Source organism: Anser anser, assembly GCF_964211835.1.
Source record: "Anser anser genome assembly, chromosome: Z".
Classification (NCBI taxonomy): domain Eukaryota; kingdom Metazoa; phylum Chordata; class Aves; order Anseriformes; family Anatidae; genus Anser; species Anser anser.
In genome coordinates, this window is record NC_139723.1 from 49,049,731 (window position 1) to 49,066,231 (window position 16,501).

Genomic DNA, 16,501 nt, shown 5'->3' on the forward strand with positions numbered 1-16,501 from the left:
TGGAACAAGGTGGTTAGGGTTTCTCATTTATCAGCATTTCAAGGTTTCAGAATTTATTTCATATCATAACTGAGTAGCAATTTAATAATTTATCTTGTTTTCTACAGTTAAAAATTTGATTTTCTAGTGTATTCAGCCTACAATATCCTGTAAGCATCAGAAAAGGTATATGTATAAACAGATTTCATTTGAGCGGAACTAAATAATACTAGGACTAGGCTATGTAGAGGCTGTATTATCAAGGGCAACTGACACATTATCTTTTTATATAATGAGGAATTTGTGTCTTGTAAGTAAATGAATGGAAATACATTTGAATAATTTTGAAGTATTTGTCTTAATATGGCTAGTTAATTAGTTAAAAAATGGATGCCAATGGAAAATTTTTTTGTAAAATTAAAAAAGGAAATGCTGAAACCTCAATTACCAGAAGAGTACTGTTCATATAAGGATATAAATGTATAAAATATTTTAAGGATTAATTATATTTCAGGAAATTAGCTGATCAATTAAAAATCACCATTAATAGAAACAGATGAAAAAAATGAATTTATGACACTAAAATATATAAGTATATATCATAATATGGAGAAATGAAAAAAAGGAGAGGAAAATAAGATGGAGAAAAGTGAATTAAAAAGAAAAGTTGGTACTGCAGAGTGAAGAAATATTTTCTGTGAGACTCTGAATGCAAAGTTCCCCCAGGAATATAAGTTTCAGTAGCAGCTGGAGCTGTTTTTCTTTATATTTGCTTAAATTCAGGAAGGATGAGTGCTTTAGGGTTTCTCCCTATAGATAGGTGTTCTGGTTTCAGCTAGGATAGAGTTAATTTTCCTCCTACTAGCTGGTAGGGTGCTATGTTTTGGATTAGGATGAGAAGAGTTCTGAGAACACACTGATATTTTAACTGTTATAGAGCAGTGCTTACACTAAGCCAAGGACTTTTCAGCTTCTCACTCTGTCCTGCCAGTGGGCAGGCTAGGGGTGCAGCAAGAGCTGAGAGGGGACAGACCCAGGACAGCTGACCCAAACTGGCCAAAGAGGTATTCCATACCATCTGATGTCATGCTAAACAATGTATAGGGGAGGCTAGCCGGGGTGGGAGGGGCCGGCTGCTCGAGGATAGGCTGGGCATCGGTCAGCGGGTGGTGAGCAATTGCATTGTGCATCACTTGTTTCGTACACATTATTAGTAGTAATACTATTAATATTAATATTAATATTAACATTAACATTAATATTAACATTAATATTAATATCAATATTAATATTAACATTAAATATTTTATATATATATTAAATATATAACAGATATTAATATTTATTAATATTATTTTCCTGTCTTAATAAACTGTCTTTATCTCAACTCACAGGCTTCACTTTCCTGTTTCTCTCCCCCATCCCAGAGAGGGAAGGGGGAGGGTGAGCGTACGGCTGTGTGGTGTTTAGTTGCCGACCCGGTTAAACCACAACAAAAGGGAGAAGCAGACAGCAGTGACATTTGCTTTCCTCTGGGCTCTAGAGACTTCTCCCAGTTGCCATGATTGAGCAAAGATTATAGAGTGTGATTCTACTATCACATCTGTCATCTCCCTCAGTGCATGTGGGTGAATCCCATCAGGGCCCATGGACTTATGAATGTTCAGTTTTCTTAAGTATTCCATGATCTGATCCTTTTCCGCTAAGGGTACATCTTTCTTGCTCTAGCTTTTCAGCCCTGTCTCTTGGACCTGGGATTCCTGAAGTTTGGTCTTGCTAGTAAAGGCTGAGGCAAAGAAGGCATTTAGTACCTTGGCCTTTTCATTGTTCAGGGTAAGTAGGTTTCGTGTTTCATTCGGAAGAGGGCCCTTTCCCCAGTCTTCCATTTGTCACAGATGTACTTGTAGAAACCTTTTATGTTGCCATTAATGTCCCTGGCCAGATTCATTTGAATTTGGGCTTTAGCTTGCTTAACTTGATCCCTGGAAGCTCAGACGATATCCTTGTATCCATTGAAGGTCACCTGTAATTGCTTCCACCATCTCTACGTTTCCTTTCTGTCTGGGTTTGGCTAGAAGCTCCTTGATTATCTATGCAGGCATCCTGACATTTTTTTCCCAGCTTCCTCTTTGTTGAGGTAACACAAGTCCATATCTATTATTTTTCACAGTTTGTGTGCCTTTGTTTCCTTTTATGCAATCTCCTTAGCTGTAGCAGCAGAAATGTATAGGAGGTGGAAAAGACAGCTTGTAAAAGACAGATGTCGTATATACATATTTGTGAGTGTTTAAATTTCTGCAGCTGAACTTATGAAGAAAATTTGACTGGAGTGTATTTTAAAAGCCTTAAGTAACTTGAAATCCATGTATTTGCAACTCTTTGTCTCTGGAGTTGAATTATGCTAAACTGCAATCTCAGGCATTATATGAACTAGAGCAAAATATGACTTCACTGTTTCTTGAGTGCCTCTTATGAAGTAGCTGTTCTCCAAAGGATAAGTTCACTGTTGCTCTACAGACTCAAAACCAAAAATGAACCTGATTTTTTTTTAAAAATGCTACTTATTTTTCTTAGCCAATTGCCATCATCTTTAATAGAGGAATTTTTCACTGTGCATTTGGTGGATGTTTATAATCACTGACCCCATCCTCCTCCCTTTCAGTGATTTATCCTTCATCATTCTTACTAAATAAAATAAAATAAAATAATTAAATGTGCATTAGACATACTACTTTCTTATGTCAAAAAAATAAATTTGTTTTAAAACCTTTCTAAGAGTGAGAAGGGTAAATGTGAGAGCAGATACCTGAAGAAAAAATCATGAAGGAATTGAGACCTGCACGTAGGAACTCTGCTTTTACTTTACCTATAATCTTCCATACTCTGAAGAGAGTCACATCTCTAAAGCATCTTTGCATTGTAATAGTACAGCGCATATCAAATTTCTGCTGCTATAGGAGTGATATCCAAAGACATAAAGTAATACAATAGTTGTATGAATGCGTAAGCTAATGAAAAAGCCACTACCAAGGCTGACAAGCTAACCATTGAAGGAATTTGTGTGATCCAGTGTAGCTACCCTGAATGGCTAAGGGACAGACACTGAACACACTTCTGATCAGAAATGCTCTGCCTCTCAGCTTAGAATGAGGCAAAAATATGCTGATAGGATCTAAACTTAACCTTTCATTTCATTCAGCCCTTCTACCTTGTAAGAGAAGTACAAGACAAATGTTATGTGACAGCAATGAAGCTCATGGTTTCTTTGTACAGCATTAGTTAATAAATCATTTGACCAAAATAAGATTTTGACTAGTGTATAAGTTAATTAAAGACTTCAGATTTCCTGACTAAACTGATGTGTATTTCAAATGCATTTATGAGTTGATGCTTTTCTGATTCTGAGTATTTTTATCCATATAAATACAGCCATTATCCAAACTATAAATAATCAAAAAGTTTTGAAAATCCTTGTTGTTAATCTTTTGTTCAGAAAAGGCACAGGTGTTTTGTGTGTGTGTGTGTTTGGGTCTACAACTCTGAGAAATATTTCTTATGCCTTTCACACTGGTCCAGCTTTCTGAAGGTCGGTAAAAATAGTGCGTGCAAAAGTGGAAGTTGACTCATGGTATTTGTCTCAGAAAGACTTATCCACCATTTTTGGAGCAAATATGTTGAATATTTACTCTTTTGGGTCCTTTATCTGTGGAAATGCTGTTCCAGAGTAGTATGACACTATTTTGATATTCTCATATTCTGCTTATTCCTCACAGAGTCAGTAATAATGGACATTAAATACACGTCTGTTCCCAGCTCCCTTTGTACACCCTGTCTTTTAGTTATACCATTTCCTGTTTCCGCACTGGTAAGCACAAGAGGCAGACATAGCAAATGCACAGGTTTTGCTTTCATGTTTTTTATTCAAAGTCATGTTGAACCAACTGAAGTCCTTTTCATTCTATGAAGATTCAAAAGCTAATAAACTGCTAACTTCCATGTGTGTTTCTGCAAATCTACCTGGGATTAGAAAAGTCAGGCTACTTACTGAACAAGGAAAGTTGTTTTTTTTTTTTTTTTTTTTTAATGGAGTCTCAGGAAATCTGCCAAAGTGAATCTAGAAAAAAATGTGTGTGATTGCTTCTCACTTTAACAAGTAGTTTATGGTCTGGTACCACAAAATCTACATGAAACAAGCTATTAAACAAGTATTCAAGCAGATTAAATTGCTTATGACTCTCCATTTCAGCTGTGACCTAATGGCAGAACTATTCTCTTTCTGTTAGTAAACAGCATTGCAGAAAATGACTGACAGAAAGATGCCTAGTTCTGATTTCTAGTATAAAACTGTATACATCCATCATTACCCTGGAGTCAATGGCTTTACTGCTTAGTTGCAAAATGCCAATTAGATTAATTTATAGACAGTTGATGTTAGAGTTTTTCTGAATGATGTTGTCACTGCATTTGCAGAAATGTACCGAGATTGATTCTTCTCTTACATAACTATTGTTCTTCAGGGCATGTCTTAAAGAAAATATTAATTGAATTTTGAAGAATAATTTTAACAGGAGAATCTAAGGAATATGCAGTTGTACATCCTATGTTTCTCAGATTCTAATAGTGGTGACAGAATGTCAAGTAAAGAATTTTTTGTTTCATTTTGAAATCATCTCAGAGACTTTTCGAATGTTATAAATATAGGCAATATGCGTATAAAGCAAAAAAAATGAAAAAACATACACACACACCCACAAAAAAAAAAAAAGGTGGAAAAGCTCCAAGCTATCAAATAATAGTACAATAAGTAATGGTAATGATTGTAATCCAACCGCACTGTAAAGCAGGGTCACTTGCATAGGATCATATTGAGGCAGGTTTTGAATATCTATAGAAACAGACTCCACAACTTTTCAGACTCCACAGAATTCTTTCTTTCTTTCTTTCTTTCTTTCTTTCTTTCTTTCTTTCTTTCTTTCTTCCTTCCTTCCTTCCTTCCTTCCTTCCTTCCTTCCTTCCTTCCTTCCTTCCTTCCTTCCTTCCCTCCTTCCTTCCTCCCTCCCTCCCTCCCTCCCTCCCTCCCTTCCTTCCTTCCTTCCTTCCTTCCTTCCTTCCTTCCTTCCTTCCTTCCTTTCTTCCTTCCTCTCTTCCTCTCTCCCTCTCCCTCTCCTCTCCCTCTCCCTCTCCCTCTCCCTCTCCCTCTCCCTCTCCCTCTCCCTCTCCCTCTCCCTCTCCCTCTCCCTCTCCCTCTCCCTCTCCCTCTCCCTCTCCCTCTCCCTCTCCCTCTCCCTCTCCCTCTCCCTCTTCCTCTTCCTCTTCCTCTTCCTCTTCCTCTTCCTCTTCCTCTTCCTCTTCCTCTTCCTCTTCCTCTTCCTCTTCCTCTTCCTCTTCCTCTTCCTCTTCCTCTTTCTTCTCTTTCTCTTTATCTCTTTATCTCTTTTACTCTTTCTCTCTTTCTCTCTTTCTCCCTTTCTCCCTTGCTTTCTCTCTTTCTCTTATTCCCTCATTCCTTCGTTCCCTCGTTCCTTTTCCTCCTTCCTTCCTTCCTTCCTTCCTTCCTTCCTTCCTTCCTTCCTTCCTTCCTTCCTTCCTTCCTTCCTTCCTTCCTTCCTTCCTTCCTTCCTTCCTTCCTTCCTTCCTTCCTTCCTTCCTTCCTTCCTTCCTTCCTTCCTCCCTTCCTCCCTTCCTCCCTTCCTCCCTTCCTCCCTTCCTCCCTTCCTCCCTTCCTCCCTTCCTCCCTTCCTCCCTTCCTCCCTTCCTCCCTTCCTCCCTTCCTCCCTTCCTTCCTTCCTTCCTTCCTTCCTCCCTCCCTCCCTCCCTCCCTCCCTCCCTCCCTCCCTCCCTTCCTCCCTTCCTCCCTTCCTCCCTTCCTTCTTTCCTTCTTTCCTTCTTTCCTTCTTTCTTTCCTTCTTTCTCTCTCTCTCTTTTCTTTCTCTCTCTCTCTCTTTCTCTCTTTCTCTCTCCCTTTCTCTATCCCTTTCTTTCTCTCTTTCTTTCTCTCCCTTGTTCCTTCATTCCCTCTTTCTCTCTCCCTTCGTTCGTTCGTTCGTTCGTTCCTTCCTTCCTTCCTTCCCTCTCTCTCTCTTTCTCTCTTTCTCTCTCTCTTTCTCTCTCTCTTTCTCTCTCTCTTTCTCTCTTTCCCTCTCTTTCTCTCTTCCTTTCTTTGTACCATTTTGTTATTGTTATAATAATTGTGTTTGTTTGTTTGTTTGTTTTGTTTTCTGTTCCAAGTTTGGTATTTAAGGAATTATTCTGATCTGAAACTAAAGTTCTAATAATAATAATATTAATAATAATAAAAAATATATTTATTTTCTATAAAATGCATGGAAATGCAGTAGTGCCTTCCAAACCAAGAAACAGACTGGGAGTTGGTAAGGGAGAAAGACTTTTTTAAGTTTAAGACCAAGAATGATGCAGGAAATTATGAGATCTACTGAAAAATAACCAAAACAACTGCCAATCTATTCCCCAAAATATTAGGTACTAAAACCTAAAAACTAATTCTATTTAAGTTTTTTTTTTTTTTTTTTTTACAATTCTTTCAACGGGATCTAGATATCCTAGCAGCCTCTGTTCTTCTGATAATCAGGCATGTTTTTGCACTTTTAGCTCCAGAAATATACTTAAATACTTGGTTCAAGGGGATTAGAAACAAATTCAGTTCATTAATCTCAGTTAATACATCTTTTACTTAGCAAAGTTATTCTTATCAAAATCAAATCAAGCTGGCATTATTTTCTTATTCTCTTGTTCTCTTTCTCTTTCTCTCTCTCTCTTTTTTTTTTTTTTAGTCATTTATTGGTTAATTTAATTCAATATAAAGTAACAGCTTCTGCTGTGAATATCATTTTGTGAAACTGTAAAATTTCTTTCCCACCATTAATATTGATGTTAAAAGTAAGTAATAAACATTTGTCTTGTAAAGAATTAATTCTTTTCTATCTGCACAAAATTAAGTAGAGTTATAAAAGCCAACAACTTGAACAGTTGCATATTAAGCCAAGAAACTGCTCAAGTAAACTTGCATAGATGTGGGATTAAGTGAAAGAAAGAGCTGAAATATAAACCTTATGGTCAGACATTCAGAGAGGTTAGAAAAAAAATAAGAACCCTGTCAAAGTTTCACCAATGCAACCTTTTCACATGAAGTCTTTGTTTAGCAAAGTCAACCAATAAAATTAATAAAAAATTAATTGGGTTTCAGTTTAGTTTAGTTTAATTTAATTTAATTTAACCATTTTGCTTTGTTTTGCTTTATTATATGTAAAATATTCAGTTGTTTTACATTAGACAGAAAAATAGCTGAAAACACGTGAAAAAACACCTCTGACATAGCTCTAGCTTGCTACAATCATAGAATCATAGGATCATTAAGGTTGGAAAAGTCCTCCAAGATAATCTGGTAAAACCATACCCCTACACCAGTATTACCTACTAAACCATGTCCCTAAGCACCAATTACGACATGGAATAAACTTTTTTTTTTTTTCCCATTAACTAATTGATATCACATCTGTCTCACAACCAAATATATCAAAATTCTAACTGCTGCAGAAAAACAATTGGTGGCCTGTGTGTACATCATGTATGTAATTCATATATAGTTTTTGCAAATATTTAGGTTTTTTATCTTTTTCCTCTCTCTGTGGTGGAGTGGCACTGGTCCAGTTCTGTCTGATCCGTGGACTGATGGTCAATTGTGTTGCATCCTGGAGAGTGGTGTGTTCATCACTAAGCAATCACAATTACCCTTTTCTTTACCACCCACATAAGCTGGTTTTCTCTTGAGTATCATCGCCATAATGCATCTAAATTTTAGGGAAATCTACATCCTGGTTTCTCTTCTCTTGCATTCCATTCCAATGGTTGATTATGGAAGAAAAGTGGACCAACAGCTCAACTGAAACATTGAAATGAATACATTAATGGCACTTGTGACCAGACATTGTGTTCCAAGCATTATAAATTTATACAATACACTTATCAAATTGTTTGCATAAAAGCAATGTGTTAGCTTCAGCTGAAGAGAGCTTTCTTTTGGGATAGATATTTCATATCTGGAAAAAGTAAATAATGAACACACACAAAGTTAAATAAATAAATAAATAAATAAATAAAGGTTTTGGACATAACTTTCTGAACACCAGGGCAGTGCTGGAATAAAACTTGTTTTCAATTTAGAGTATAGACTGTATCATTAGGGACTTGACTCAGTTGACCAGCGAAAACAAACCACTCATAACTACAGGTACCTATGCTTGGCAGCTGAACAAAACTCTTAGAGTGCATGTTTGGTATTTAAATTTGAGAGTACATTTTATTCCAGGAATTTAGTATTATCTACTCAGCAACCATTTTCTGAAGACAACCATTTGTTGTCTTCAACAGCAATAAAAATTGTCTTCATTTGTTCTGTAATTGATTAGAACTGTGTTTCACAGTTCATATTCTCAAGTTTTTTTTTCATTACTATGATTTCAATTTCAAGTTTTATTAATAAATAAAAAAAGAAGGATGAAGAACTGAAATACTTACTTTTGTACAAGAGGTAGTACTTTAAAACTAGTGCTGAATAATATTTTGACCTGGGACAGAGTGAAGTTAATTTTGGATCCTGGTCTTGCCTGAAAACTTCCATATTTTCAGAAAACAAACAAATAAACAAACAAACAAACAAAACATTTCTCACAAGCTTTGACTCTAAAATTCCTGGTTTTCCATCTCCTTAGATAAAACCTAAAATTAGTGGAAACAGTATTTTGAACAGTGTGAAGGAAAATGATTTCTTTTTGTTCAAAACTAAAGGGTAAGGAGACTTTCCTATGAATGATTTAATAAATGTTTTCCATTCTGTGTTTGATAGCTTTCAATTTTCCTTGAAAGCTTTGACTTTTCACTCACTTATGTTGATTATTGTGATACTTGACATTTCTTAGAACAATTTCACCTTTTTAATAAAATTGGTACAATTTTTGTGTTTTTAACTATCTTGATTCTTTGGAAAAATGCACTTGCAAGGAAAGAGCTCTATAATAATGGAAGCCCGAAAAGGAAAGTTGTCATTATGCTCTTGTAAAATATCATCAAGTTATACACGGTGACGCAGAGAGAGGAAGAGAGAAGGCAATTGAAATTTCAATTGAAATTTCAATTGAAAATGGAAATATTTTCGGAACATTGGGTTTCACTGTCTGATGCAGAACAACAAGAAAGATGCCACCATTTGCAGCTCTCACAGCTCTTATGAAGTCACATAAACTTTCATTCTCCCACAGATACTGCTATTTTGAGCGAACAAACATATTCAGAACTTCCTCAGTTCAGAAGGTGTTCTTTGATTTAAAAGTATTAGAGTAGTGGGAACTTAAAAAACAAAAACAAAAACAAAAACAAAACAAAACACTAAGTATAACTGAGATATTATTTGTATTGTTCATGAAAGTGGTTCCTAGAATCTGTAATGAAGAGCTCCCTAAGTGGAAGTAGGATAGAGTTGGTTTTGAACTACTTACTTAAAAACATGTCAAAAATGAAAATGGACCCAAAAAGGTAGCTTATTTCTGAACCATTATACTATGGAGGAGGAGATAGGGTTATTTCTTTACTAGAAAGAGTTGAGTCCTTCCTGTTTTTATAGAGAGAAATTATAAAATGTAGCTTAGAGTTGAGATAGAAACAGACCATAAAATTGAGAAATACTTTACATAAGGAAAAGTAAGGCTTTTGTTCCTTTGTTTGAAAGTGTACTGACTATATTGAGAGGTAGCAAGCCATATTTGTGTAGTGGTGGGTCTTGTAGTTATGGTGGTCTTTAAAAAAGCAAGAGAAGTAAGGTTTTCAGGAAAAGTTGGTAACTTTCATTACAGAAAAAAATCCATGTAGTTGCAGTCACTGTGAGCTTTATTTAAGAAAGTTAGTGATGATTATCTTGTTATAAGACAACTTTCTGTAGAGCATATTTTTATAGTATACCATAACTTTTAATTGTCTGCATGTAGTTAGTTGATAGAAATGCATTTTTTCTTTCCTGCAATATGTGAGCACCCCATCTACCGGGTGTTCTTAAATCCTTACTCTTTAAGATTACATTTCCACAAGTTATAAACTCCCCACAATCAAATTTGCCTCAGAGTAAATTTACTCATGTTATGGGAGCCTGCAAATGTCCAACCTATAAAGGAGAGAACCAGTATGTGAAATGATATATAATATACAAATATATTTCTTTGGAGAAACATAATACTAACACTCTAGTGAGAAAAGTCTAGCACTCTGAGAACAATTCTGAGAACAATTCAGGATATTTGGAAGTAATAATTCAAATAATTAATGTAATTTAAAATACACTTAGAAGTTATATATATGTATATACGTGTGTATATATACATATATATATATTATGCTGTGTTGGAACTAGCTCTCTGGATTTTTGGTCTCTCTTTTGCAGACATCAATATTATGTAGCAGAGGGTTTGGTCAGATAGTGATTATTGAAAAAAAGTATGAGGAAAAAAGTTGACCCAGAAGGTGTGTCTTACTATGTACTTGTGACACACTATTTCCTACTCTTGCAGGCCTGAAGTAAATGTTTGTCTTTATTTATCTATTGAGTGCCAACAACTTATAAAGAGGCTCCAAGCCTGTGTAAGTGTGCTGGGTCTGGCTGGGGTGGAGTTAACTTTCCCTGGAGCAACCCATACAGTTCTGCACATGTAGCTAGAACAGCATTGCTATCACACCAGTGGTTTTTCTACTCCTGAGTGGTACTGGACTCACTCTAACCCTCCAAGGAGCCAGCAGACTGGTGCTAGGCAAGAGGTGGGGAGGGGACATCAGGGCAGCTGACATAAACCAACCAAAGGGATATTTCATACCATGTGGTGTCACACTCATCAATAAAAGGTGGGAAAGGTGAAGGAGGCTCTCATTATAAAGACGTCTGTCCTCCCAAACAATGGCTACACGTATTAAGGCCTTGTTTCAAGGATGTGGTCAAGAATCGCTCATTGGTGGGAAGTAGAGAGTAATTTCCTTTCTCTTTCTCTGTACTTCCATACAGCCTATGCTTTTTTGTTTGTTTGTTTTCCCCTCTCCCCTCTTTCCCTTTTCTCTTTAGTTAAATCATTTAATTAATAATAATTTTCCCTTAATAATTATTTTTCGTTTAATTAAATTATCCTTATCTCGACCCATGAGTTGTTTTTTCCCTTTTCTTCTTCCGCTCCTCTTCTGAGGAGGGGGAGTGAGAGAGCAGTTGTGGTGGAGTTCAGCTGCCTAGCAAAGCAAAATCACCACAGTACTATAAGAACTATATTATGAAGTGGTTTAAAATACACTGTAAAATGCTAAAAGTCCATATACTGAAGGATGCTATTGTAAAGCATATCTACTGTTGCCGCATACAGAATGCTTTCAGTTTTTGACTTTCTATTTCCTATAACTTTTGACTGGAGTTTAGGAAAAAGAAATAAAATATGCTGCAATTATTTTCAGGCTTTGTCCATACTGCAATGCGTAGATCATATTACGGTATAATTTTGTTGTTGTACTTTAATCAACTTTTGTTTGCAATTTTCTTATTCCTTTACGTAAATTGCTCCTGATGCAGCTATGGTTACCAATAAAGTCTCTGTCTAGCATGGGCTCTGTTCTGAGGAGATGCATATTAGCCAGTTATAGAGATATCTTAATCAGAACTGATGACAATACTATATAATAAACTTTTGCTTGTACTAATAATAGAATATAGCTTTGGGAATCAGTTCTTCTAGGAGATAGCTATGGAGGCAATATCTTTACCTGATGTAAGGTAAAGATTTTCTTTGTAAGTTATATTCTACATAATACCTAATACTATATTTTCATTGACAGTAGAAACAATTGAAGATACAGTGTGACAGAATAAAATAAAAGATTGGTTCTCAAAATATGTTTCCCTCCTATGGAGTCTGTTTTTGTGTTTCAGGTATGTATCTATACTTCCTATTTCAGAACCTCCTTGTTTTCTTTTTAAACTAGAAGTTCATTTTCCTATTTTCCAAATAAACAAAATAGGATCATCGAAGAAATTCAGAACGTTTGTTATAGCTGTAGAATCCAAAGTTGGCATAACAGATGGCAAATGGCAAGAGAAAAAAAAAAACCACCTTCCCCCCCCCCCCCCCCCCCCCCCCCTTCAGAACAGCTAATTTAATTCTTTGCATCACTTTACCATGGAAGAGATCAGGAAGACTCCCAGACTGAATACTGTTTATGAATAAATTTGAGATATTGTCTCAAAGTATTAGGAAAAGGGGTTTTAGAACAAATCAGCACCAGTAGGAAGAAACTGCCACCTTGTGATAAAACTCAGCCGGGAGATTCAACAGAACTAAACTTGAAATTGCTGAAAATTTTCTGGATATTTGACTACTTCGATCCTTAGGTCTTGACAAGGATGGCTTTTGATGTGTCTGTCTGTCTGTCTGTCTGCCTGCCTGCCTGACTATCTACCTATCTATCTATCTGTCTATCTATCTATCTAAAGAAAAGTCCTGGTTTAAACAAACTGCAAGTAAACTGAGAAGTCTAAGTGTCTCATGATTTCTTTCCCCTTTCTCCCCCTGTCCTTTCCACTCCAGGATGTCTTGTCTTCTCTCTCCTTTAACTGAATAATTCACAGTTCTGTGTTGTGCCCTTTGGGGCATTAACAATCCAGTTAATCTTGCACTCTTCCACGGTGTCAGTGGAAGGTTGATTATTAGAGTGATCAAAACATAGACAGAACTGTGTGACTGAAAAAAGCTGTCTGCTGGTGTATGGTTTTATCTCAGCCCATGTACAAAATTGTACAACCATGCAATAACATGCTCTAAAAGATACAGTATAGTCCATTGTGATTTACTGCTTTTATTGTATTAGTTACAGAGTTAACACAATGTTCCCACTGCATAATTACTTTTGAAAGGCAAAGACAAAGAAAAATCAGATACTTGGGACTTCCATGAAGGCCTTTCCTCTGGGATGGCTGTGTACCATGGTGAGCGTTGCTAACTGGCCAGGCATTTCTCAGCAAGGTCTTTAAAAACAAACATAATTATCCTTTTGTGTACAGATTTGTTTTGTCCAAAATATCTGAAGCTAAGAATACAACTTTTACTTCCCACCCAAGCCCTATCTCTATGGAACAGAGCTGTTCATGCTTCATGGAAGAAAAATACACTTTGGAGACACTTTTCTGTTGTTGTACAAATGAATAATTTTAGACAGCAAAAGCTTAGTGAATCCCATCCGCTTACTATTCCTGTTTGTCTCAAAGATCTAGACTCCTTTGTTCAGTCTCAGACTCTTTGAGGTTATAATACTGTTGTGTTTCAATTTCAGTAAAATTTTCAAAACACTTAAATACCCACATAAATTTTCTCAAAGTGAACCATGGGCTTGTAATTCTTCCAATTCATTTTCCACCCCAGAGGTACTACAGAAAGTGTTTCTATGCTCCAAGCTTTTTATTCAGTGTCCCTCTTTAAAATTAGAAACTTGTTCCACTCTTTGCAAGTCTCTTACTGTTCCTTTGTTTTGTTGGCCACCTAAAAATATCAATGAAAGAATTATTAATTGCCAAAATTAATATTTTACAGTTTGCATTCATTACTTACCAAGAAAAAAATTTCAGTGCATTGACTTGACGTGATAGGCAAGACAATGATTAAAGGCAATCTTGGGGCTGCTCACTTTGAGATCCAACAACAGCAATATGATAAGGGCCTTATTGCACTCTGTTTTTTGTTACATCATTAAATCAATTTTGTTGCATCATCTTTGGGTCTCTTTCAGCAGGGAAAACTCAGTCCAAACAGTTACTGTCCATTTTACATTGATAAAAATTCGGATGAGTCTATTTCATTTGTAACATATTACTAAACAAGGAGTCTGTGCCCCCCAAACCATTAGATGTATGAACATATTAATGTAGCTTTGGTTGAAACTCAGCCATCAAGATGTGTAAAGAGATTTGTATACAAATGGTAAAATGGATAGACATGTAAAAGTCTAACACGAATCCTTTCATACATAGGAAGGTGCAACTATATAATTGACTAGTTAGCAGAGACTGTTATCATTTAATGCAAATGTGCTTAAGAGTTGATATAGTATATAATGCAGATCTCTGTATATTATTTCTATTGAGATTTGCTTTTTAGAAAAAAATTGCATGTAAAGACATCACAGGATATACTCGAGAGCAAATCTCAAATCCCTTAATAGATAGGAAAAAGATGTTATTTTTAAATACATTCCAAAAATCTTAATACCTGGTTTTAAACCATGTGATATTATATATTGTAGTATATTACCTTGATTTCCATTTCAAACTTCCGCATGAGTTCCTCTGCATGGTGACTTGTCTCCTCAGAACATATATTTTTATGATCTTCTGGGCAGTTCCGGTAGTTTTACAGTAATATATAATAAATATATAACACAGTAAGTCTCTTAAATTAGAAATGGTCATTCTCTCAAAGAGAGGTTCATAGCCCTTCTTTTCCTGCCTAAACCACCAAAAACATGTTGTCTGTTGAAAAATCACAGAAAAACCAAGCGAAATATTGGAAAAAAAAGACTTGGCACAAAGTGTTAAATTTATGCAATGGATGTTTTGAAATGTTCTTCAAAAAGGAATACCATTCTCTGAATTCTGCATTTGCTGTTGTATTCATTGCAAAGCTGGGGGTTTTCATGGTGTGTCTAACTTGAACATCCAGTGAGATAACTAGACTCATTGTACACAATAATTCTGATTTTGAAATGGTAAAGATACCAAAGAAAAGATGAACAATAGGGTGAAAATATGGAAACCATATCACAGAATCACAGAATTGTAGGGTTTGGAAGGGACCTCAAGAGATCATTGGGTCCAAACCCCTTGCCAAAGAAGGTTCCTTAGAACAGGCTGCCCAGGTAGGCATCCAGACGGGCCTTGAGTATCTCCAGAGAAGGAGAGTCCACAACCTCCCTGGGCAGCCTGTTCCAGTGCTCCATCACCCTCACTGTGAAGTTCTTTCACATGTTGGTGCAGAACCTTCTGTGCTCCATTTTGTGGCTGTTGTCCCTTGTCCTGTCCCCACAAACCACTGAAAATAGGTTGGCCAAATACCACACTTAAGATATTTGCAAACATTGATAAGATCCCCTCTCAGTCTTCTCTTCTCAAGGCTGAACAGACCCAGGTCTTTCCTCACAGCAGAGATGCTCCAGGCCCCGTATCATCTTTGTGGCCCTCTGCTGGATTCTTTGCAGAAGATCCCCATCTTTCTTGTGCCAGGAAGCCCAGAACTGGAAACAGTACTCCAGGTGAGGCCTGACCAGGGCAGAGTAGAGGGGGAGGATCACCTCCCTTGGCCTCCTGGCCGCACTTCTTATAATGCACGCCAGGATCCCGTTGGCCTTCTTGGCCAACCAGGGCACACTGGTGGCTCATGGTCAGCCTGTCATCCACCAGGACCCCCAGGTCCTTCTCTGCAGAGCTCCTCTCCAGCAGGTTTGTTTACAAAGCCATGGTGCAGTCTTATAAATTCATACAGCAGTTTATTAAAATGCACATGTGCATGCACAGGTGTTTCATGGGATTCTTTATGGTATCGTTATCTTTATCAGCAAGTGTAATAATAGGACAAGGTGTAATGGTTTTAAACTGTAAGAGGATAAATGTAGATTATACATTAGGAAGAAATTTGTTACTATTTTTTACTATGAGGGTGGTGAGGCACTGAAACAGGCTGCCCAGAGAATATCCGTGGAAGTGTTCAAGGCCAGGTTGGACGGGGCTTTGAGCAAGCTGGTCTAGTAGGAGGTGTCCCTGCCCATGGCAGAGAGGTTGGAATTCAATGATCTTTAAGGGCCCTTCCAATCCAAACCATTCTATAATTCCGATTGCAGCATGCTCTAGGTGTCTTTAATTGCTGTACTCTGTTTTCTTACATTCAAAAGTTAGTTGTCTGAGCAAATTAGCTTTCTTTGACTTGACAAAAGGATATCTCACCTGCCAAGGCTACATAAAGACAATCCCTTTTAATCCAGTTGGGGATTTCCCCTGTCCGGATACAATCAAAAACCATCTTCTCCGTTTCAATGTATTCAAATTCAGATTTTGCTTTCCCAAGATTTCTGAAAAGCTTCATTGACAGCTCTGTCCTGTCATTGTTCAAAATAAAATGAAGAGTTTGTTAAGAACTAGTCACTTAACTACAAGAGTAGTGCAATTACCCAGAGTATGAGAGAAACATCCTGTAATAATGTAGGGAAAAAACAAATGTTGATGCTATAGCACAAGCCATCACGCACTAGTTAAAACTTGCATAAGACAGTTAAGCTGAAATGTTTTCCTGCTCTTTATAACAGATGTTTCTAAGCTTGATTTAATTCTTAATGCAAGTGTAGACTTTTTTTTTTTTAAATTCAATTTCAAAACTATGCATGAATATTATAATAACATTCTCTAAAATGTTTTTTCTTTATGTGGAAACAGCTCATTACTTTTCAA

The 16,501-nt window shown here is 36.5% G+C and overlaps 1 protein-coding gene and 1 long non-coding RNA gene across 4 annotated transcripts in view; one reads left to right on the top strand and one right to left on the bottom strand.

The window, feature by feature from the left end:
• LOC310889309 overlaps positions 1 to 16,501 on the top strand; it is a 40,176-nt gene that overhangs the window by 21,660 nt on the left and 2,015 nt on the right. The gene's annotated exons all lie outside the window — the stretch shown is intronic.
• The window catches only part of LOC310889307 (uncharacterized protein), a 40,618-nt gene continuing 36,275 nt past the window's right edge, over positions 12,159 to 16,501 (bottom strand). For 2 of the 3 annotated variants that reach the window (XM_083816567.1, XM_083816565.1), the window contains 3 exons: positions 16,001 to 16,152; positions 14,316 to 14,395; positions 12,159 to 13,547 (listed from right to left, as the gene is read on the bottom strand). In XM_083816567.1, coding sequence (XP_083672693.1) covers positions 13,521 to 13,547; positions 14,316 to 14,395; positions 16,001 to 16,152 — 259 coding nt within the window. In that variant the 3' untranslated portion in view covers positions 12,159 to 13,520. The remainder of the gene's footprint in view (positions 13,548 to 14,315; positions 14,396 to 16,000; positions 16,153 to 16,501) is intronic. The other variant, XM_083816566.1, reaches the window with a different exon arrangement.